Genomic DNA, 24,833 nt, shown 5'->3' with positions numbered 1-24,833 from the left:
CCTTTTATTAAATACCTCTTCCTACTATCTTTTTATTTATATTGGTCTTTTTTATCATGTCTTAAGTTAAATATTTTATTTTTTTTCTGCCCTTTTTAACTAATAAAAATATTTAGGGTTATACTTTTTTTTTTCCTTCTGAATGCAGGATTAGTGTGCCTCTCAAGTTTTAGGATATAATATTCTGCTTTTCATTACTTTCTAGATCATTTGAAATTTAAAAAACTCATTATTTTGCCAACATGGCTCAAATTTATTTCTATTGTATGTTTTCCCCTTGCTGATTTGGAAGCTCTACTGTGCTTTTTGTTCTGAGAAGAGTTATAGTCCACCCTTAGAAAAGCCATAATTATACTTTTCCTATAGTTCTCAATCGAGCAGCATTGCTTACTATGTTCATCCGCCTACCAAGTATGAAATCTCTATGACACTTTGACTCCCCCACATTCCATAAATACCCTCACCTCTTACCCCAAAGCTCTTAGATTTTGAGAAGACAGTTTAATTTGTGGTTGTTATTGGTTTCCTTCATAGTAAGTCTTTTCAGTTTTAAGAATCCTTATTTATAAGTTACATTGCAAATTTCCAGTGACAATACCATCATCTATTTAACATTAACAAAGTATTTTATGAAATTCATGGCTAACTACTGTTTCTTCTTTTTCAGTAGCTAATAATAGTACAGTAAAAATGATAAGGCCAATAGCTAGTATCTCTATAACTCAAACTATGAGCCAGATACTGTTCTAAGAACTTACATAAATTATCTCATTTCACCGTTACAGTAACTTCTCTTTTCCTTGACTTTATTTATTTTGAAAGAGAGAGAGTGCGAGTGGGGGAGGGGCAGAGAGAGAGGGAGAGAAACCCAAGCAGGCTACACACTGTCAATGTGGAGCCCAATGCGGGGCTCGAACTTGAGAACCATGAGGTCACAACCTGAGCCAAAACCAAGAGCCGGACGCTCAACCAACTAAGCCAGCCAGGTGCCCCCTCACAATAACTTTTGAAGCAAGTACTATTATTATTATTTGTATTTCACAGATGAGGAAATGAGGCACAGAGAGCTTAAAACACTTTCCCAAGTTACACAGCTAAGCCTGGGAGCCACAGCATTTGGCCCCGGTCTGATTTCACAGTCCATGCTCCTAACCACCATGTCCTTTCACACAGCCTCCACAGGCTTCTCCTTTATGTTTTGTTCCTAGCATCTTCGGGCTAAAAAGTGATTTTAGCTATGAATTGGAGAGAGGGACTCTACTGGAGCCACTGGAGACAAAGGCAGTCTTTACTGCTTGGCCCACTTCATGTGAGCAAATTCTGTTCACCAGCTAGAAAAGGAAAATGGTGGGTTTGGAAGCTCCAGATGCAAATGGTTGCATTCCAGTTCTGGTGTCACCCTCTGCACATGTGAGGTGTCAGACACCTGGGAAGGTGATGATCATCACTGCATTGTTACCATTTGTTTTTTTAAATTCTGATATATCTGGCCATGCAGAGTCCTGTTGACCTGGCCAGATAGTGACAGAATAGCAGCATCCTTATGCCTGTCACACTCTTGTTATTTAGCCAAGTGTAAGTTTGAGTCATGAGGTGATGTTTCTCTCTCATCTCTCTCTCTCTCAAGGATGACTTTCCTTCTGCTTACATTTACTGGGCTCCCCCCTCCCCACTCCAATATAGACAGAAATGCCTAGTGTAAGTTTGGGGAACATTGACAATGATGGTATATGTCTAGTAGCAAAATGAGCTGATCTCAGTGAAGAATGGGACCTCCTTCCTGAGCTCCTCTCCAGTACAGAAATTATATCGCCCTTCTGGTCTTTACCTAAAAAAGCAGGAAATTAATGGTACCTGCTTCCCAGAACTCTTTTCATACAGTCAACATATCACAAAATATCTGTTGAATGTTTGCAACATAGTTAGCAAATGTAGGGGCTTTGAAGAGGTATGATCAGCATAAACATTTTTGTTTTTTAGGATGTTTGCATTCTTGGTGGCTTGGGGTAGGGGATAAGCTTATATGCATGAACTAAGAATAGACTAGTGACCCAGATAATTAATTGCATTACTTACTGGCAGTAAGCATAATATTTATTCAGAAAAGGAGGATGAGGAAAGGCTTCATGGAGGAGGAACTTGACTGAGGCCCAAGAAGAATTTGTTTCCTGAGAGAACAATGGGAACAGAGCACAGTGATGACCATGACCCAGTGGCCTGGGGGTGGGGAAGGATCAAGCCTGATGGAGAGAAGGGTGCTGAGGAATTATGAAAAGTGAGGTTGGTGTTATTTTCAAATATTTATTTGAAGTTGAGATTTAAATATATTCTCTTGAGACAGAGCACGAGCAGAGAGAGAGAGGGAGACACAGGATCCTAAGTAGGCTCCAGGCTCTGAGCTGTCAGCACAGAGCCCCACATGGGGCTCAAACTCATGAGCCACGAGATCATGACCCAAGTCAAAGTCAGATGCTTAACCCACTGAACCACCCAGGTGCCCCTTAAATATTTTTTTCAAAGATAAAATCATGACTTTCAGGCAAATATAAAATATACATGGACCAAAGATTTTTTTTTTTAACTAATTAATTAATGGAGGAGCCAGTAAGATGTACCTAGTTCCTGGTGAAGCAATTTCATAAATAAATGTAAGGATAAGATTGCTGATACAAAATTGGTTAATGCCTTACAGGATAAGAAACCGAATCTTTTGGATTGTCTGTTCCACTGGACAGAAGCTATTTGCATCTCTGCTGGGAAAAAAAATCTATAAATGGACAGTAACTTCATAAAGTCTGGGACATTTAACACGCTTAATCAATAGTAAACAATGAGTAGAACTAAGTACATTCACCTAGCCAGTCCTTGGGTAGCCTTTGTTCCATACGACATTGAAAGGATTTGCTGCCCACTTTTTTTTCTTATTCTAAGTTTCAGGTAATTTTTTTTTTTTTTTAAATAATAGTGACCTACAAAGAAGTGGAGAAAAAACTGGGGTTTGATTTAGTGCCTTTCTTAGGCTCTGCGAGGGGACCCCCTGTGTGCTTCTATTCTGTTTAGCTCTTTTTTTTTTTTTTGACAAAATGGAGAATAATTTTATTTCAAAAAAGAGTTATGTAAAAAAAAACCTCCACAAACCTTAAGAGACTCTTTTTTTTTTATAATATATGAAATTTATTGTCCAAATTGGTTTCCATAAAACACCCAGTGCTCATCCCAAAAGGTGCCCTCCTCAATACCCATCACCCACCCTCTCCTCCCTCCCACCCCCCATCAACCCTCAGTTTGTTCTCAGTTTTTAACAGTCTCTTATGCTTTGGCTCTCTCCCACTCTAACCTCTTTTTTTTTTTTTTTTCTTTTTTCCTCCCCCTCCCCCATGGGTTCCTGTTACGTTTCTCAGGATCCACATAAGAGTGAAACCATATGGTATCTGTCTTTCTCTGTATGGCTTATTTCACTTAGCATCACACTCTCCAGTTCCATCCACGTTGCTACAAAAGGCCATATTTCATTTTTTCTCATTGCCACGTAGTATTCCATTGTGTATATAAACCACAATTTCTTTATCCATTCATCAGTTGATGGACATTTAGGCTCTTTCCATAATTTGGCTATTGTTGAGAGTGCTGCTATGAACATTGGGGTACAAGTGCCCCTATGCATCAGTACTCCTGTATCCCTTGGATAGATTCCTAGCAGTGCTATTGCTGGGTCATAGGGTAGGTCTATTTTTAATTTTCTGAGGAACCTCCACACTGCTTTCCAGAGCGGCTGCACCAATTTGCATTCCCACCAACAGTGCAAGAGGGTTCCCGTTTCTCCACATCCTCTCCAGCATCTATAGTCTCCTGATTTGTTCATTTTGGCCACTCTGACTGGCGTGAGGTGATACCTGAGTGTGGTTTTGATTTGTATTTCCCTGATAAGGAGCGACGCTGAACATCTTTTCATGTGCCTGTTGGCCATCCGGATGTCTTCTTTAGAGAAGTGTCTTTTCATGTTTTCTGCCCATTTCTTCACTGGATTATTTGTTTTTCGGGTGTGGAGTTTGGTGAGCTCTTTATAGATTTTGGATACTAGCCCTTTGTCTGATATGTCATTTGCAAATATCTTTTCCCATTCCGTTGGTTGCCTTTTAGTTTTGTTGGTTGTTTCCTTTGCTGTGCAGAAGGTTTTTATCTTCATAAGGTCCCAGTAATTCACTTTTGCTTTTAATTCCCTTGCCTTTGGGGATGTGTCGAGTAAGAGATTGCTACGGCTGAGGTCAGAGAGGTCTTTTCCTGCTTTCTCCTCTAAGGTTTTGATGGTTTCCTGTCTCACATTCAGGTCCTTTATCCATTTTGAGTTTATTTTTGTGAATGGTGTGAGAAAGTGGTCTAGTTTCAACCTTCTGCATATTGCTGTCCAGTTCTCCCAGCACCATTTGTTAAAGAGGCTGTCTTTTTTCCATTGGATGTTCTTTCCTGCTTTGTCAAAGATGAGTTGGCCATACGTTTGTGGGTCTAGTTCTGGGGTTTCTATTCTATTCCATTGGTCTATGTGTCTGTTTTTGTGCCATCTGTTTAGCTCTTGAATAACTCAGACAGAGAAGTCCAGAGTGCTCTTTGGCCCAGAGTCCCATCTCCCTCCTCATCTTAGTCACTACTGACTGGCATTTGTGCTCCCCTCTGGGTGATGGTAGAGACGTAGATGAGAAGAAATGGGGCCAGAGGCAGAGGGCATGGCCAGGAAGGGCTCGCTGACCCCTCCCCCATGTTGGTTCCCAGGTGCTGAGCCCTGATGAGGGTGGGTGCAGCCCTCAGTGCTGGGCGGGTCTGACCCACGGGTTCCTGATTCTCTGTTCTCTTGCCAACTCTTCCCACCTTGCTCGCCTGTCAGTGTGTCGCAGGGGCCATGTACATCACCGGCTTTGCTGAGTCCATCTCCGATTTGCTGAGCCTCAGGAGTATCTGGGCCGTGCGAGGAATTTCGGTGGCGGTGCATCTGGCCTTGCTGGGGATTAACCTAGCAGGTGTCAAATGGATAATCCGCCTCCAGCTGCTGCTGCTGTTCCTGCTGGCCGTGTCCACACTGGACTTCGTGGTGGGCTCTTTCACACACCTGGACCCAGGTAAGCCTTTGGGAATTGAGTGGATGGGGTCTTCTAGGGGTCTGCACTCCTTTCTAGATGTGTGTAGGTGTGAGTTTGTAGGACTAACTTCCCATAAGCTTTGCCTACCGGGAGTGTGCTGTTCCTGGAGCAGGTGAGTGGGTGTATCTTGGCTGCAGAGGCCCGAAAGCCCCTTCTCACATAGGCATTTTCATTTAGCATATTTTCCACATTCCTTTTTATTTTCTTTCTGTTAAAAGAAAATAGGAACATTTAAAACAAAGAATAAAGTAGAACTGGACTAGATAAAGATTAAATTCATTAACAGTGATTGGGAGACTGGGCAGGAAATAGATTTTAATAGAAGATAGATTTCAATTTTGTGTGTCATATTTTATTTCTTTTGTTTCACTTATTTATTTATTTAAAAAAATTTTTTTAACGTTTATTTGTTATTTTTGAGACAGAGAGAGACAGAGCATGAACAGGGGAGGGGCAGAGAGAGAGGGAGACACAGAATCTGAAACGGGCTCCAGGCTCTGAGCCGTCAGCACAGAGCCCGACGCGGGGCTCGAACTCACAGACCGTGAGATCATGACCTGAGCTGAAGTCGGACGCTTAACCGACTGAGCCACCCAGGCGCCCCTATTTTTTATTTTAGAGACAGAGAGAGAGAGCTCACACATGCATACATGTGTGCTGGTGGGGGAGGGGCAGAGGGAGAGGGAGAGAGAGAGAATCTCCAGTAGGCTTTATGCCCAGCATGGAGCTCGACATGGGGCTCGAGCCCACAAACCGTGAGATCATGACCTGAGCTGAAGTCAGGAGTCGGACGCTTAACTGACTGTGCCACCCAGGCGTCCCTCTTTTGTGTTAAAAGGACTTGATGCAAATGTTACAAATGCTACCAACTGTCATTTGTAGGAGATGGGAACAGATATAGGTTGATCACCTACAGTTTCTTTAATAGTACATTTTCTTTCAAAATAAGAACATAAGTCCATTAACTAAGCTTAAAGAAGGAGAATAAACAGCAGGTGTATTCTGGACCATTTGGAAATGGTGTCACATGTTGGTAACGGATGGACCACTGTTTAACCCTGGCTTTTCCTGGGCCTGGAGGATGCTTGGCAGCTATAATCCTCAATCCTTATGCTTTGAGTGGGATGCTGTTGCCCACAGTGTCTGTAAGGGTATAGCTTTGTGGTCTGGGTTGGTTTGGCATCAGAAGTCTTTGTTCCTCTCCAGAGTAGAGGGCTGTTCATGGGTGCCTTAGAAAAAAGATAACTGCCTGATATTTCACACTTCGGGGACTCTGGCTTTTTATGGCAACAGTGGCCAGGCATCTACATTGGAATCTGGATAGGGAAAGGGAAATGGGGCCATCCTCTATGATAGAAAAGAGAAGAAAAGAAAAAGACCTGCAGCACAAGTGCCTTTGATGGTGGGGGCGAGCGCCTGCTTTGTGCCAGGCCTGGTGCTTAGCACTGCACATGACTTAGCTCGTGGCATCCTTACCATAACCCATGAGAGAAGAACAGTTATACCCATTTTACAGATGAGGAAACTGGGGATTATATCACTCATGGTGATCCGTGGCAGAGCTGGGAATGAAACTGGATCTATTCACATATGTAGTCGCGCTGTTTCCTAGGTAGGAAGCGATGTCTGTCTTTACACCACCAGCTGCCTTTTGGTGATAATAGCTCTGCTTTCCCCCATGAAGGCTGTCCTGAGCCTAAATAGTCTTGTCTCTCATAAAGATGTTGGTTGCAGGAAGATCAGAATTCAGTTGGTACATGCTACTCTGGCCTTATTTTTCATATGTTCAAATTCTTCTGTTGGAAAATAGTCTCTCCCCTGAGCTCCCTGAGTGCCCCCTGCACTCTGACATCCTGATCCCTGCCCCAGAACCTCCAGACTGCCCATGACCCAGCATCTAAAGGGTTAAGCCCTGTGCAGGAGGGCTGCCCCAGGACCCGCTCCAATGTTAAGAGCCAATGCAGTGTCCAAACGGATCACTTGGCGCCTGGGCCTTGCAGCTTGCTAAACACTTGGAGCATCTCCATCGCAGGGGAGGAATGATTTGTTTCCTGGCCTTGCACCAACTGCAGAGACAAGCCCACATCCGGAGGGAGACCTGCTGGCTGTTTGGCTGTAAAGCTAACTGTCAGTGGGGGCGAGGGGGTCCACTCCAGTCTCCCATTCCTGGGTGCTTTCTCCCTCCATCAGCGTGGTTGCTGAAAAAGCTTAATTAATTAAATTGCAGGTTGATGCTTCTAGCCTCTTTGAAACCTCACTAGGCTGATGTGTTTTCCTTCTTCTCGATTAGAAGCTATCTTGGCTGCTCTTCTGTTACTCCAAGTATTTCTCCTTCTTTCTGGTCAGTGCATTAGCAGGGTGTAGTGTGAAGTGAAATTTATTTTCAATCATTTCCATGGCAACTGGCCCCTCTCAAATCTGTTTTTGGTATCACTGATGTTTTATATGGGCTACTTTCTTTGCAGTTAAAAATCCAAACTAAAACTAGATCATAAACCTTCAGAATGCATTTAGCAGAATGATTTCAGCCCTTTGGAAAAATGACATGCACATAGACATTTGAAAAAAGGCTGGAAAAAGGACTGGAAGGAACTATACCTAAGTGTCAGCAGTGGCTGTCTTTCTGCTGAGGTTATGGGTGGCGGCATTACGTTATTTCTCCTTTTCCATCAATTGGTTAGTGCTACTTAAAAAATTAATAGACTATTTTTTTAAGTTTGTTTGTTTGTTTGTTTGTTTGTTTATTTATTTATTTATTTACTTTGAGAAAGGGGTGTGCAGAGAGAGAAAGGGAGACAGAATCCCAAGCAGGCTCCACACTGTCAGCACAGAGCCTATCACGGGGCTCAATCTCATGAACTGTGAGATCACAACCTGAGCCAAAACCAAGAGTCAGATGCTTAACTGACTGAGCCACCCAGGTGCCCCTAATAGACTGAATTTTTTAGGGCAGTTTTAGGTTTATGGAAAATTGAGCAGATGGTGCAGAGGTCCCCATATCTTTTCCCTCTCCTTTCCCCACTTCCGTTCCCCCTCTTATCAATATCGGTCATTACTGTGGCATGTTCATTACAAGTGATGAACCAATGTTGATACCTTATTGGTACCTGAAGTCCATGGTTTAGAGTAAGATTCACCCTTTGTGTTGTGCAGTTCTGTGAGCTCATACAATAATAATGTGTATCCACCATTACAGTGTCGTAGAGAATAGTTTTAAGGTGTCAGAAATTCCTGTGCTCCACTTGTTCATTCCTCCTTCCTCCCACCCTTGAACTCTTGACAACCACTGATCTTACTCTTTCCCTCTCTTGTTTTGCCTTTCCTAGAGTTGGAATCATATGGTATGTAGCCTTTTCAGACTCACTTCTTTCACTAAGCAAATGCATTCAAGGGTTCTCTGTGCCTTTTTGTGACTCGCTAGTTCATGCCTTTTTGTCACTGAATATTTCATTGTGTAGTTGTAACTCGGTTTTTTTTTTAATCCATTCACCTAATTAAAGGACATTTTGGTTGATTCCAACTTTTGGCAATTATGAATAAAATGTCTGTAAATATTTGTATGCAGGTTTTGTTGAAGATACAACTTTTTAACCCATTTGAATAAATACCTAGGAGCATGAATGCTGGGTCATACAGTAAGACTATGTTTACCTCTCTAAGAAACTGCCAAACTGCCTTCCCAAATGGCTGTGCCATTTTGTATCCCCACCAGCAGCTGGTGAGAGTTCCTGTTGCTCCACATTGTCACCAGTGTTTGGTGTTGTCAGTGTGTTGGATGTTAAACACTCTGATATGTATCTCTCTCTAATAGTAGCATCTCGTTATTTGAATTTGAAATTCAGTAATCACATATAATATTAAGCATCTTTTCATATGTTTTTTGATATCTGTATGTCATCTTTGGTGAGGTGTCTGTTCAGGTCTTTTGACCATTTTTTAATCTGGTTGTTTTCTTATTGCTGAGTTTTAAGAATTCTGTGTATATTTTGGACACAAACCCTTTATCACATGTAGGTCTTGTAAATATTTTCTCCCGGTCCATGGCTTATCTTTTTATTCTTAAAATAAATTTTTTTAATGCTTATTTTTGAGAGGCAGAAAGAGCACAAGCTGCGGGAGGGGCAGAGAGAGAGGGAGACACAGAATCCAAAGCAGACTCCAGGCGCTGAGCTGTCAGCATGGAGCCTAATGTGGGGCTTAAACTCACAAGCTGTGAGATCATGACCTGAGCCAGAGTCGGACACTTAACTGACTGAGCCAGGACTTTCCTTATATATAATTCTTTTTTTTTTTTAAATAATTTATTAATTTTTTAACGTTTATTTATTTTTGAGACAGAGACAGAGCATGAACGGGGGACGGACAGAGAGAGGGAGACACAGAATCTGAAACAGGCTCCAGGTTCTGAGCAGTCAGCACAGAGCCCGACGCGGGGCTCGAACTCACGGACTGCGAGATCATGACCTGAGCTGAAGTCGGACGCTTAACCGACCGGGCCACCCAGGCGCCCCTATATAATTCTATATTGATAGATATAGAGTTCTATATTGATAGTCTTTTTACGTTTAATACTTTATTTTTATAAAGTTTTTATTAATATATATATATATATATAATTCTATATTGATAGTCTTTTTACATTTAATACTTTATTTTTTTTTAAGTTTTTATTAATTTATTTTGAGAGAGAGAGCAGGGGAGGGGCAGAGAGAGAGAGGAAGAGAGGGGGAGAATCCTAAGCAGACTCAGCGCTGTCAGCCTGGAGCCCCACGTGGGGCTCGAACTCACAAATTGTAAGATCATTACCTGAGCCAAAATCAAGAGTCAGACGCTTAACCGACTGAGCCACCCAGGTGCCCCATCTTTTTATTCTTTTAACAATGTCTTTTGCTGAGCTGAAGTTTTTAATTGTCATGAAATCTAACATCAATATTTTTCTTTCATGGACCATGCGTTTGGTGTTGTACCTAAAAAACTCATGATTAAATCAAAGGTCATGTAGATTGTCTCCTATGTTATCTTCTAGACTTTTTACAGTTTTGTGTTTTACGTTTAAGTCTGTAATCTGTTTTGAGTCAATTTTGTGTACCGTGTAAGGTCAATGTCCAGATTTGCTTTTGCATGTGCCTGCCCTGGTGTTGCACCATTTTTTTAAAAGACCACGCTGCCTTTGCTCCTTTGTCAGAGATCTGTTGACTGTATCTGTGTGTGTCTATTTCTGGGCTCCCTGCTCTGTTCTAGTGCTCTTTGCTTGTTCTCCAATACCATACTGGCTTGGTTATTGCTACTTTCTAGGGAGGGCTGGGGTTGGCTGGTGTCAGACCTGCAACTTTGTCCATTTTCTTTTGTGTTATGTTTAAAATCAGGGAAGGAATGTTTTAAAAATACACTTAAGCCTAACTTTATTTCTGTCCCTTTATTTAAATATAAAAGACTAACTAGAAAAAAATCTAAACAGTCCTGGAATGTATAAAGTAAGAACGTGGAAAGTAAGACCACACTTCATTTTCACACCTCTGCCCTCCCCAGGGAGCTTGGTACAGGCATTCCTTATATACTGCTGTCAAATACATCACCCCAAAAGTTAGTGGCATAAGACAACAATAAACATTTATTATTTCTTGCCTTTTCTGTGGGCTAGGAATTTAGCTATGGCATTGCTGGTGGTTCTGGCTCAAGGTTTCTCATGAGGCTCAGTCAGATGTCAGCAGGGGCGGCAGCTGCCTAAAAGCTTGACCAGGGCTGGAGGAACTGGCTGGCAAGTTGGGGTTGGTTTTTGGAGGGAGGCCTCCCTCCTCCTCCATGTTGTCCTTTCCTGAAAGCTGCTTACGTGTCCCCAAGTCATGCAGTGGCCAGCCTCCCTGAGAGCAAACAATCAGAGGGAACAAGAAGGAGAGAGAGCGCACGCTCTGTCCTTCACATGATCTAGCTTCAGAAGTCACAGAGCCCTACTTCCGCCATAGTCTCTTTGTTAGAAGTGAATCACTTAGTTCGGTCCTCTTCAAAGGGAGGGAAATTAGTTTCTATAATTTTGAATGGAGATGTGTCAAAGAATTTGAAGACACACTTTAAACCATAACAGTTCATTTTAAAATCAGAAAAAAAAATTTTAAGTACACTTAAGTGAAATTATATTTCCCCTTTATTTCAGAGACAAATGTTTTATAAGAATTTTAAAAATATTGAAATATAAAATAAAAAGTGGAAGTTCCCTCCCCTACTCTCTTCTGCTCCTGCTCCCCAGAGGGAGATTGGTAAATATCTTTCCAGTCTATTTTCAAGTGCATGTGCATGTACATAAACACATATAACATAGTTCTTTGTAAAAATGTGCTTAAATTCTGTTGTTCTACTATTTTTCCTCTTTTTTTTTTTAATGTTTATTTATTTTTGATAGAGACAGAGACAGAATGCGAGTGGGTTAGGGGCAGAGTGAGAGGGAGACACAGAATCCAAAGCAGGCTCCAGGCTCTGAGCTGTCAGCACAGAGCCCGACGAGGGGCTCAAACTCACGAGCCGTGAGATCATGACCTGAGCCGAAGTTGAATGCTTAATTGACTGAGCCACCCAGGCGCCCTGCTATTTTTCCTCTTGTACTCAATAATATATTATGGACATCATGACTGTAATGTCAGTACATTTGGGATTCCCTCATTCTTTTTTTGACACTTAAATAGTATTCCATATAACAAGCTGAAAATACTTTATATTTAAATATTTGTTTATTGATGGATATTTAGTTTTTTTCTAGTTCGTTGCTATTAGAAGTATTGCTGACATGAATATCGTTGTGCAAAATTTAAAGCTTATTTCTATAGGATCAAGGGTTGTAAATAGAATTAATAGGACAAAGGTCAAGAATATTTCAAATTTTGATAGGTTCTGGGGCGCCTGGGTGGCTCAGTCAGTTAAGTGTCCAACTTTGGCTCAGGTCATGATCTCGTAGTCTGTGAGTTTGAGCCCTGTGTAGGGCTCTGTGCTGACAGCTCAGAGCCTGGAGCCTGCTTTGGATTCTGTATCTCCCTCTGTCTCTGTCCCTCCCCCATTCTGTCTCTCTCTCAAAAATAAACATTAAAAGATTTTTTAAAAATTTTATTTTGTGCTACCAAACTGCCTTCTCATAAAGTTGTTCCATTTTGAACTCTCACTGACAGTGTGTAAGAGTTATTGATTCCCCATACCCTGAACAATATTGGATATGTTCATTTTTTTTAATTTCTGGCAAGAAATGATGGGCAAAAATTGTGCTCCTTTAAAAAAAATTAATTTTTCTGAAATCATTAATGAGAATTATTTTATTCATATTTTTATTGCCATTTATATTTATTTTCTTTGAGTTATTTATAATCTTTCCCTATTGTTCCTTTGTGCTGTCTTCCTTTTCAATGATTTGTAACTCTTCTACCTTCACAATTAATTCAAAATAAAACAAATACCTGGTTAGCTTTTATTAGTGTTAGACAGTGTTTGTTGTATATGTTGAAAAATTTTCTTCTAATATGTCATTTGTTCTTTTAAAATTAATTTTTATGTGTAGTTAAAGTAATACATATACATAAAGATACTCATTTTTGAGCCAAATTGCATACTCTGATTGCTTTCTTGTTTGTATATCTTCAGCTTCTCCTGAAACTAAGCTTACTCTATGTCTTAGTTCCTGGGGCTGCCTTAACAAACCACGGCAAACTGGGTGGCTTAAAGCAACAGAAATATAGCAGCTCATGGTTCTTGAGGCCAGAGGTGGGAGAGCGAGGTGTTGGAGGGGCACACCCCCTCCCAAGTCTCTAGAGGAGAACACTTCCTAGTCTCTTCCATCTTCTGGTGGCTCCTGGTGTTCCTTGGCTGGTGGCCACATTGCTCCCACCTTTGCCTCTGTGGTCACATGGCCTTCTCCTCCTCTTGCCTCTCCTCTGTGAGAAACTCAGGAGGACAACTTGTCACTGGAAATGGTCCAGTTTGGATAATCCGAGATGATCCCATCTGGAGATCCTTAACTTAATTATATCTGCAAAGACCTATTTCCCAAATAAGGCCACATTCACAAGTTTCTAGGGTTAGTGTGTGGGCATATCTTGTTAGGGTCCACAATTCAATCCACTATGCTCTATTTTTTTCATTTGCTTTATTTTCTAGCTTAAAAAAATTTTTTTTAGTGTTTATTTATTTTTGAGAGAAAGAGAGAGAGAGAAGTAGACAGATAGACCATGAGTGTGGTAAGGGCAGAGAGAGAGGGAGACACAGAATCCGAAGCAGGCTCCAGGCTCCATGCTGTCAGCACAGAGCCTGACATGGGGTCGAACCTATGAACCATGAGATCATGATGTGAGCCGAAGTCAGATGCTTAACCAACTGAGCCACCCAGGCACCTCTCTAGTTTTTTTAAATCACTGTTATAAAAATATCCATAGAGTTTTATTTTTATTTTATTTTTTATTTTTTTAATGTTTGTTTATTTTTGAGAAAGAGAGGGAGACAGAGCACAAGTGGGGGGGGGGGGGGCAGAGAGAGAGGGAGACACAGAATCTGAAGCAGGCTCCAGGCTCTGAGCTGTCAGCACAGAGCCCGATGAGGAGCTTGAACCCACAAACTGTGAGATCATGACCTGAACTAGAGATGAACACCTAATCGACTAAGCCACCCAGGAGCCCCATCCATAGAGCTTTTAAATATGTATAAGCATTTTCCCCAGTTCTCCCTATGTTACATTTTCTCTTGGAAACCCCATCCTCACCTTCCTTCTGGATGGATGATATCAGGCCAGGATCACAGCTGTTGTTTGGTACTTGCCCTCACTTCTCCCAGGTGCTGTCCCTACTGTCTGGATCCCAAATCATCCTCTTCTGTCTAGGATGGAAAATGTCACTTTGGTAGGAGTGATTGGTAGGAGATATAAAAATCTAGGCTGAAAATCACTTCCCATAGAATTTTGAAGTCATTGCTCTACCTTCTGGCATTCAGCAGCATCCAGGAGTTTGGTGCTATTTGGATTTCTGCTCCTGGTAAGTGACCTCTTTCTCTTCTTCAAGTGCTTCAGAACCTTCCCTTTTCCCTTGAGGTTCTAAGATTTCATGATGAAAATTGCTATTTGTTGACCTGGGGCACTTTCGATCTGGAATTTTCAAATTATTTCTTTGACAATTTCTTCCCCTTTGTTTTTTCTCTTTTTTAATTTTTAATTTTTTCCTTGAATTCTGAATACTTGGATATTAGAGCTCCTGGCTTGAACCTCCTGTTATTATTATTATTTTCATCTTCTCTCTTCTCTAGCATATTCCTTTTTTCCATCTCTGTGGGAGAGTTCTTCAACTTTATTTCTAATGTAGTAAATTTTTTGTTTTGACTAGCCTTAATTTCCAAGAGCTCTTTGTTGTTCTTTGATAATTTGAGAATCTTGTTTCATGAATATAATATCTCATTTTGATTCTTTTAGGCTATAACTTATAGGAGTTTTTTTTTTCTTGTCAAATTTTCTTCTGCTCTCAACATTATCTGTTTTTTTCTGCATTTCCTTATTTCTATTATCTTGTTTTGTTCTCTGTGTTAAGTGATGCAAGCTTTCTTCAATGTCTAGTAGTCCCTGGCTGTTCATTCTTTTTTTTTCTTTTTTAAAGTTTATTTATTTTGAGAGAGAGAGACAGAGACAGAGAGAGAATGAGTGGGGAAGGGGCAGGGAGGGACTCCGAAGCAGGCTTAGTGCCCAGTGTGGAGCCTGACACAGGGCTCAATCCTATAACTGGGAGATCATGACCTGAGTGAAATCAAGAGTCTGACACTCAACCAGCTAAGCCACCCAGGTGCCCCTGTTCATTCATTCATTTATATTTATTTATTTATTTATTTATTTATTTATTTATTTATTTATTTTTAAAGTTTATTTATTTGTTTTGAGAGAGAGTGCGCACAATGTTGGGGAAGGGTGAGGGGCAGAGAGAGAAGGAGAGAGAGAATCCCAGGCAGACTCCTTACTGTCAACACGGAGCCCGTCTTGGGGCTCTCATGAACCATGAGAACATGACCTGAGCCAAAACCAAGAGTTGGGATGCTCAACTGACCGACTGAGCCACCCAGGTGCCCCCATTCATTTTTAATAAGGAGGCACTGGTCAGCCATTGGAAGGTCTATGTAGCGGAGGTGGCAGTTGTGGTGGGAGGCTTCACTGTGGGGTGATGGTGTGGCACACTGGGCTGTTTCACCCAAGTCTCCCAAATGTGAGTTTCTGTAGGTCTTTCCTCTGGTACAGTTAGTGTCTTCCAGAGAACTCTCCAGTCTCCTGCCTCGGACAAGCCTGGCTGCCACAGTGCTAGGAACAGGGCAGAGGAACAGGGCTGGCAGACTCATGGTCAGGGTGCAGACTTTCATTTAGTCTGGTGTCTTTCACCTGGTGCATCCTTCCCTGCACTCAGGCTCCTATGTCACACCTCATCCTGCATCTCAAGCCACTATGTCATGTCTCTCATTTCGTCTCCATGCTGCCTATAAAAATGGATCTTACTCTTCATCTCCATTTCCTTACTTCTTGACTCCTTGGCCTGCAAGCAGTCAGCACAGGCCCCTCTCTCTCTCCCCATCTCCCATCCTGTCTCTTCCAAAACAGCATCCTTGCACAAGGCTCTGTGGAGACACAGCTACATTACTGTAAAAAGCTAAATAGCACGGCAACTTAATTTAAACAAGGCCCTCTCAAACATTTGTTTGGCTTAAGGCTCCTAAAATGCCATTTTGTTGGATTATATTTTCATTTATGTAAGATGTGTGTCATGCCAAAATGATTTTATTGCCATAGAAGTCAGGCAAATATAGATAAAATACATTTTAGAAAATAAAGTGACATGTGGCACATTTTAATTCTATGTTCTGCATTTAAAAATGAAATTATGCATCTCCAAGCTTAACTTTTTGGTTATCTAGGAAGATGGCTGCTTTGCATGGGTCTGTAGTCTCCTCCAGTCCACTTCTCATGCTCTGCTCTGCCTGGGTACACTGCCATCCGTGGGAGGGGGCTATTGCTCAGTGCACGGCTTGGGCAGGCACAGCTTCATGTGCTGAGTCTGGCGGGTGGGATCCGGGTCTGCCTATGCCCAGCTGTAAGGCCAGCTTGCTGTTAGGAGCTATTAAAAGATCAAGGGTCAGGCATGGCTGACTCTGCCATCTGCTGAAAATGCTGTACTTGAGGTCCCAATGACCTCTTGGTCTTTAAATCCAGAACCTTTGCTCATTTCTTGTACCTGACCCCCTTGCACCACTGACCACTGTCTCAGTCCACTCAGGCTGCTATAACAAAATACCCTAGACCGGGTGGCTTATAAACAATGGACGTTTATTTTTCACAGTTCTGAAGACTGGAAATCCAAAATCAAGGCACTGGCAGGCGTAATGTCTTGCAAGGGCCTGCTTCCTAGTTTGTAGAAGGCTGTCCTCTCACTGTGTCCTCATGTGACCAGAGGGCAAGGAAACTTTCTGAGGCCTCCTTTATAAGGGCACTGATCCCATTCAAGAAGACTCCACCCTAATGACCTAATCACATCCCAAAGGCCCACCTCCACATACCATCGCACTGAGGATTAGGCTTCAACATATGAATTTGGAGGGGAGGGTACACAAACCTTCAGACTATGGCAACCACCTGTGCTGACTGGAATCAGTCTCTTCCCATTTCTTCTTCAACACAATGCTGCCTTGACTCTTTTCTGAGTCTTCTTGTCCTGGACACAGGCAGGGGACCACGGGTCAGTTGTCAGCGCTGCTTTTCTCTGTGCTGTCTTCTTCAGAGGGATCCTGCCAGCACCACTGCTGCTGTCGTCTGCTTCTTCAGCTTTCTTGGATGGAGCTCCCATGTCACCAACTGCCGTTCCATTTCTCCCTGGATGTCTGAGCATCACCTTGAATTAGAAGCAAAACTGAAGTCTTGCATTTTTTCCTCTTCCCTTTATTTATCTTCTCCTCCTCACCCCCTAGCCAAAAAAAACAAAACAAAACAAAACAAAAGAAAACACCTGAAAAAAACTCAATAAGCAAATAATTAGGTTATCTCCCAAATGTCTACACAATTTCCCCATGCCCGGAAAGCTGGAGTGAACTTTTACTTCTCTGTGTAGCTTAAACCTTCCTACCCTTTTCAACCCAACAATTCTCCCCTTAGATCAGCAGAGGCCACTTCTTATGTGGGGCACTTAGATGATTTCCAGATCTGAATTTATCCTTCCAGGAACTTCCTTTTGGTTGATTCTACCCATCTCCTATGGGTAGATTACTTTTCCTAAAACCATGCTTTGCTTAGTTACTCTCCAGCTTAAACATTTCCAGCAGCCTTCTATTGCCTATAGGACAGGGTCCAAACCTAGTGGGTTTGTATTAACTGAGTTTCACGGGCTAGCCCCAAATTACTTGTTTGGTTGCATCTCCAACTCTGCACCTTCCTGCACCCTCTTCTTCCCAGAAATGTCTCCACTCACTGGGTCATAAATACTTGTGAATACAGCCCTGTTCCTACATCTAGAATTCTTTCTACATACTCCGTTTGACATAGGTGCTCTCTCTTGGATGAAATAGTAGGAATTGTATACGAAGAATATGGTCTGAAATCTGGAAGCCTCTGGTGGTCTTGAGCAAGGTTACCTGTTCTGAGCCTTGGTTTTCTCATTGGCAAAAGTGAGGATAAAAGTGTTTACGACACCGGATTGCATTTTTGATTGTGTGGTGGGGCGGGCAGCCACAGCGGTGTGCTCAGGCCCCCCGGGATGTTAACGAGGGCATTGGAGACTCTGGTTCCTCATTAAAAGTTTTAAAAAATGTACTGATGAAATATTTCAAATATACAGGAAATAATGTAACAGATTCTCATCTACCCATCCCCCAAATTTAATGGGTGATATTTTGCCAGTTTTGTTTCAGATCTCTCTTAAAAATAAAAACGTGTAAAGTGTTACAGGTACAATTTAAGTAGTACTTTGCTCCACTCCCTTTTCTCCCCCCGGCGACCACCATCCTGAGTCTGATATTTGTCCCTCCCGTGTGTTTTTATTTTTCTAACATACGTAGATACCACCGTTGATCTCTATTATTGTTTAGTGTTTGAAAGTTTTACACACATTTTATCATACCGTATGGACCCACTCACCTAGTAAATATTTAAATAGTGTGGATGATTGAATGATTTTGCAGTTTGCTTTTCCCATATTTTTGAGATTTGTTCACGGTAGGTCATGCCTTGCCATTTCTTTCATTTTAACTCTTACGGCGTCCCTGGAGACCCAGACAAGTAAACGGTTATTAAGTGACCAAGTCCTGTGACAAGGATTTTGGGGTGGGGGGACTCCCAGTCCAGCCTGAGTCAGGGAAGGTTTTCCAGAGCAGATTCCTGCTGAGCTCTGAGTGCTAAAGGAGTACAGGATTTAGCCAGAGGAAGAAGAGAAGGAAGCACATCTTGCAGTTCATGCAAAGACCCAGGAGCCTGGTGTGCTTGGGAAAATGAGAGAGTCCCGAGTGGCACGTGTGAAGAGGAGCCTGCAGAGCATGTGGAGCCAGCTCCTGAAAGCCTGGGCTGTCGCGCTTAGGGGCCTGGGCTTTGTCTTGGGGCAGTGGGAAATGTGACATAAGTTTTCCATTTTAGAAAACTGCTCTGGCCACGGTATGGAAAACCAGTGGCTTGGGGTAGGGGTGGAGGACGGAGGCAGGAAACTTATTTGAGAGGCTGTTGCAGTGATCTGGGAAAGCAGTGATGCTCCAGAGCCTCTGGAGACAGGAAAGGGGGCAGGTTAAAGACAGATGAGATGGCAGGGTGGGATGTAGGGATGAGGCAGAGTGGAGTGACGTGGCTGACACGAGGCTGACTGGCTGATGGCTTCGTGCTACTGGGATCTGGGAGGAATCTGGCAGGAATAGATGTCGGGGAGAGGGAGAGGTCAGCATAAGAGTTCAAGTGAGGTCCAAGTGGAGACGACTAGAAGGCAGCGATGTGTGGTGGCCGAGGGCTCCCAGGGGCAGTCAGGCCTGGAGATGAAGCACCGGGATGGGCTGGTGCTTGGGGACAGCATGCCGATTTTGAAGCCAATAGCACCACACTTATACTAAGATGGAATTTAATTCACAGAAGAGGCTTTTTTTTTTTTTTTTTCACTTTTCCGTATTAAACAACAACAAATCCTCTCTGATAGAATTCCTAACATACAAAGCAGGTATCCTAAAGATTAATATTCTTTACCAAAGAACATACCCCATAATCTCTTCCGACGACTGATTCCTGGTCCATTCAGGATATAACAAACACATGAATGTTTTGGCTGCTTCCCTGGAGCTTGCAATCAGCCTGCACTTGGGGTACTGAGGATAAGGCTTGTGGTGTCCCTGGGATGCACAGTGCCCGGCATATAGTAGTTCAGTAAATATTTGTGCAGGAATGCGCACACTAAGGGAAAGATGGTGATGCAGACTGCGACCTCTTCTGGTGCCAGCAGGCGCAGATGGCACATCTGTGCCCCCACTCTGGAACATCTTCCCTAGGGCCCCTTTTTCTTCCTGAGATGAAGACAGTGGCCCAGCTACCATCATGACTCTGTAGCATCATCTTCCCAGCCACGTGTCTTCCTGAGCCTTCCTTGTGGGCTCCTTTCCCCCTGTGGTGGGAGGGCATCTCTGTATAGCTTTGCTGGGAAGGGTTTTCCAAAACCTGGGAGCAAGGCCTGCCTGGAAGGCCTTGCAGTGCCCCAGGTGGCCTCTGTGTGGAGTCGTGATTCTGGCTGTTTGTTTTCTGGCCTCTGAGGGCCAGGGAGCCTTGTCCCAGGGTAGCTCGCTCAGTCTTTCCTCTCTGCCCACAGAGGTACTAGGAGGAAGCACGACTCCTTTGTGTAGAATGGTCTATGGTATTCTGGCATTGGCATTTTACTTACACGGTGGTCAAGTAGGTGATGCTGTACTGAAAGCTTTCACACCCACCATCTCATGAGACCCTCACAGATAAGGAGGCTGGGCCGGGTTATTTTCTCCATCTCACAGATGCAAGAACCCAGAGAAGTGAAGTAAGTTCTGAGAAGCCAGGCCTCGGAACTCAGCCCTCCCTGGTCCAGCAGAGTGGAATAGAGTCTTCTTGGAATAACCGATGACCCAGCCTCTATCCCTGGGGGTCTCAACGCTGCCTGCACATTAGAAGTGACAGGGGAGCCCCACCCCAGACCAAGTCACCCAGCACCGATGGGCGGGACCTATTGGGCTGTATTTTCTAACTTTCCAGGTGATTCTACTGTATACCCAGGGTCAAGAACCCCTGTCTGGCCCCCTGCTCATATAGCATCTGCTTTGCTGTCTAACACAAACTCAGTGGAGTAAGAGCCAGACAGTGGTGAGGCCATGCGTCATACTGCTCAGACTGGCAGAATCCTGGAGACAAGACCAAAGAATTCATTGCCCTAAGAGGGGGCTCAGGACAGAGACTGGCTCCTCCTTCCTCTGCCTGTCTCATTTGGCTAGCACTCAGCTAAGGGCCCTATGTGTCACAAAACCTGCTTATTCGTGTGTATGGATGTATGTGGGAAAATTATAATGAGTGCCAACTTTATGTCAGGCACTTTACATATATTATTCTTTAAAAAATTTTTTTCTTAATGTTTGTTTATCTTTGAGAGAGAGAGAGAGAGAGGGAGGAGTGTGAGCGGGGGAGGGGCAGAGAGAAGAAGACATAGAATCCGAAGCAGGCTCCAGGCTCTGAGCTGACAGCATAGAGCCCGATGTGGGGCTCGAACTCGCAAACTATGAGATCATGACCTGAGCCAAAGTCAGACACTCAACCGACTGAGCCACCCAGGTGTTCCCATATATCGTTCTAATTAAACCTTAAAGCAACCTAGTGATATGGGTGGGATGGTTATTCCCATTTTACAGACAAGAACATTGAAGCCCTGAGATGTTATGCAACTTTCCTAAGATTGCATAGTAAGTGGCTTAGCCAAAATTGGAACCCAGAGCTCCTGACTCTAAAGCACTATTCCATGGTGGTCTGGCATGCCCTTGAACAAGGGTGATGGAGCCATTCTCCTCCACCAAATCCTTTACTGCTCACCTTCTCCTTTAGATCAAGGGCATCTGAGAACCTGTTAGTCTCGGCTGGGCCTTCCCATACATGATCAGAGATATTATGGGTCAGCGCTTGAAGGGGAAGCAGGAACGAGACAGAGGACTATGAGGCTAGGTGAGGAGCCAGAACCAGGTACTGAAGTGGCTAAAACATGGTTCCCGAATCCCTCCAGCACTATGGGAATAGACAAGGTCAGCTGACCAGGATCCAATACAGGGCAGGGCATGATGTCAATCAGGATAGGACCTGGTGCTCCTTCCTGGGTCCTCAGGCCCCATTCCTCTTCCTGGAGAATGCAGGGGTGAGGCCTGGCTCCCAGACTGCTCAGCCCTCAGTCCTCCATATTGTTGGTCTCAGGCAGTCTGACCCCAGCAGAGGTGAGAGTTTCTTTACTTTCTTAGGTGACTCCTTGGAAAGTTTTGCTAATTCAGAAAGGAACAGGACCACAGGACCCCTAGTGGGGACAGCCGACCATCTGCTGGAATTTGTGGCCATGGTAAAAGGGATGGGAAGCAGCCCTCTTTTAGATTTTTCCTATCTTCTTTTCCTTTCTTTTCATTTCTCTCCATCCCTTTCTGACTCCTTCCCCCCCACCCCCTTCATATCCTGGTTTCCTACTCTGAACTTCTCTCTTTCCCTCTACCGCTATTCATGGCTGGATCCTTTGAATGGGCTACTATACTGGGGTTTCTGGCTCAGCCTGGGGTCCTCATTACTGCCCTAATCCCCTTTTGCAAAACACAGATTTTGCCATGATGGATAAAAGTTAGTTGCTATCCAGTTAAAGACTTGCTCCATTGTAGACTGGTAATGAGCAGGCTTTTGAAGGCTTTTTGCAGACTCAGGCGGTGTTGATGATTTAGGCTTGAAAGGTTTATTCACGCACCAGATCAGAGCCCAACAGGTATGCCAATTAGCACGGCCAACCTTCCAACTGGTTGTGACAAGATGTGTCCTTGGGACCAGAAAGTGGACCTAATTTCTGGAAGCCATATTGTTGTGCTCAGGGAGAGATGAGGCCCAGGAGGTGGGGCTGGGGCTGCATCATCTACTGCCCAGTCCCCTACCCAAACCCTCCGTTGCCTTGTTTGTTATGTTATCTTCGGGACTTTACTGGTGGGAGTGCAGAGAGGTGGTTTCGCCGGGGGCTCCTGAGAAGTCCAAGGTGTCCAGGGCTGCCCCTACACCAAGAGGCCTGTCACAGCAACATTGGTGCCCCTGGAGACAGACAGACATCTCAATCCCCTTTTGTCCCCAGCTCCAGAACAGGGCTTTATATCAGCAGGTGCTCAGTATGTTTGCTGAGTGAATGAATGAAGAATGAATCAGATAGACTGAGGGTACAAGGGAAAGGCTCTGGAATGTGACTGGAGGTGTGGAAAGCCCTGGCCCCTTCATCTCTTATCTGTAGTCACCTAGGAGACGGATACTCCCCAGGCCTCCCTTCTGAGAGGCGCCGACCTTCCTGTTTTGGCAGCAGTTCCCAGGTATTCTGTCTGCACAGGCTGCAGCTGGCAAGAGAAGCCACAATGCCTGTGTGGAGGGCCCAGCCCAGGGTGGGGTCAGGTTGTGAGTTCAGTCAGACAGTCTTGGGAAGGAGGAAGGAAGGAAGGGTTGCAGCTGAGAAGAAACTGGCTTTGAAAGTTTTCCTCCTGGATTTTTTGTTTGCAAGGAGTGGAGATGCTTGGAGAGGCATTAAGTGCTCGACAAAAGAGTGTAGATGAATCACTGGTAAAATCAGAGTGCAGATCTTACCTGCAGCAGGTCAGCCCGGATGGTTTTGTCTGGGAATGTCTGTGTGCTGGAAGGATGCCACAGGCTCTGTTAATAACAGCTCTGTATCCCTTAGGAAAAAAAAAATTTTTTTGAGAAAGCACATGTGCTTCATATTATGCATATCCACTGAGCATGTGTGTCCAGATGGCTGGGACAGGAGTCTCCTGACCCGTTCTTTCCGACTGTGCAGGTTTGAGAGAAAGACCAGGGATCTGGCAATGTTGGCTAGAAATTCCTGTAGGTCAGCTGGAATCCGGCTGGGGATTTGCTGATGTGAAACATGCATGGACAGTCAAACGCACAACAAAGGAGTCAAAGAGCAAAGCCAACTTGACCTTGAACAAAATCTTCCTTTGCTCCTGAACCACACACCAAGCAAGGCAAATTAAAGGAGATGGGAATATGGATTCCTATTTGTTAAAAAATAGACAATTGTTTTTCATTAGGCTTTTCCAGTTATAGCACATAGGATTGTGGTGACCTCATTTTTGACCAATGGCCAATGCATTCAACTGTCTGGTGGAATAATCTATTAATTGGGCACCTGCCAATTGTCTGCAATAGGAACTAGTTTAGATGTATGTTTTAAAAAGTGATAACGTTGTTATGGGCTCTGCCTAGACATGGGAATGGAAGCCCAAGCAGGTCACCACCAGCACTGCAGTCAGTTTTGGATGATGGGCTGTGTTTTCAGAAGCCTCACTGTCCTATGAGTGTCTTCTCTTACCCCTACACTAATTATATGGTGTTGAAGGGAAAGCTGACATGTGCCTAGATTCCTTGAACTTCAGTATGTTGAATCTGGGTGATGTGCCTGATCCTGTGGGTGAGGAAACTTAGGCACAGAGAGGTTGAGTGACCTTTGCTGGGTCACACAGAGCCACAGTTGCAAGCCAGTTCTCCCAGCGCCCCATCCAATGCTGTTTGCCCTATACTCCACTGGGGCTGAGGCCCATGTGTGACTCATGTTTACAGCAAAGTGGTTGCTCACCCCTGTGTGCTGGCTGATGCTAGTTGGTGAAGGAGGCAGCTATGCTGTTTGACAGCCCACCTGCAAGCCAAGTTTGCCATTTTTAGGGAACCATGTCCCAGTCCCAAGTGTGAAAAGGCTTGGACAGTTTGTTGCAAAGGCCACCTGCTTCATCCAACCTGCATCTTCGAGCAGCCACTGACTAGAAGATGGTGGTAGTTGTGGAACACCAGGAGGCCATGAGGAGAAGGGCTGACCACAGTGAGTCCCCACACTCATGGATTTCTTCGATGGAAATAACTTCTTCTGTAGAAAGATAGTTGCCATGCATAGTAAGACAGTTGCTTATCTATATAATAGTAATAAAACTGAGCACTTAGTATATGTCAGGCATTGTTTCATGTGTTGTACATGTGTTAATTTATTTACTTCTTACAGTGAGAGGTAGGTACTATGATTATTCCCATTTTACAAGTGGGGAAACTGAGGCTGTGCATGGTAAGTACCTGCTGGAGGTTGCCTTGTTGGTCGAGGTAGGAATCAAACCCAGATAGTCCACCCAGAGCCCAGGCTCTCAGTCCTTAACTTTTATGCCTCCTAAGACTCTCATGACTCTAGACTTAGGCCTGCAGTCAGAGATGGGGGACCTTCTAGTTCCCGACTTAATTTCATCTGGTCTTCACGCCACTTTTTACGAGGTAATATAATTTTTGCCTGACACTGTGAAAGTGCAAACGAAGATTCTCAAAGTTTTTACAGAAGGCATACCCACATCTCACAAAATGTATATTACTTTATAAATATAAACAGTTATGATTTTCTCTGTAAAATGAAGTACATCACTTTGCAGAGAAAGAACATGGAAGGGGAGGTCTCTAAACAGGAGGAA

General features: G+C 43.7%; 1 protein-coding gene and 1 long non-coding RNA gene across 5 annotated transcripts in view; one reads left to right on the top strand and one right to left on the bottom strand.

The window, feature by feature from the left end:
• The window catches only part of SLC12A8 (solute carrier family 12 member 8), a 140,288-nt gene that overhangs the window by 33,943 nt on the left and 81,512 nt on the right, over positions 1-24,833 (top strand). For all 4 annotated transcript variants that reach the window (XM_045502357.1, XM_045502358.1, XM_045502355.1 and 1 more), the window contains exon 5: positions 4,880-5,111. In XM_045502357.1, the coding sequence (XP_045358313.1) occupies positions 4,880-5,111 (232 nt within the window). The remainder of the gene's footprint in view (positions 1-4,879; positions 5,112-24,833) is intronic.
• On the bottom strand, positions 16,429-24,831 carry LOC123611000. The gene is made up of 2 exons (XR_006718378.1): positions 22,954-24,831; positions 16,429-17,011 (listed from the first exon to the last, which is right to left on the bottom strand). It is a non-coding gene; the product is annotated as an uncharacterized LOC123611000 (long non-coding RNA).

Source organism: Leopardus geoffroyi, chromosome C2, assembly GCF_018350155.1.
Source record: "Leopardus geoffroyi isolate Oge1 chromosome C2, O.geoffroyi_Oge1_pat1.0, whole genome shotgun sequence".
In the NCBI taxonomy this organism is placed as follows: Eukaryota; Metazoa; Chordata; class Mammalia; order Carnivora; family Felidae; genus Leopardus; species Leopardus geoffroyi.
This window is presented reverse-complemented; position numbering and strand designations above follow the sequence as displayed.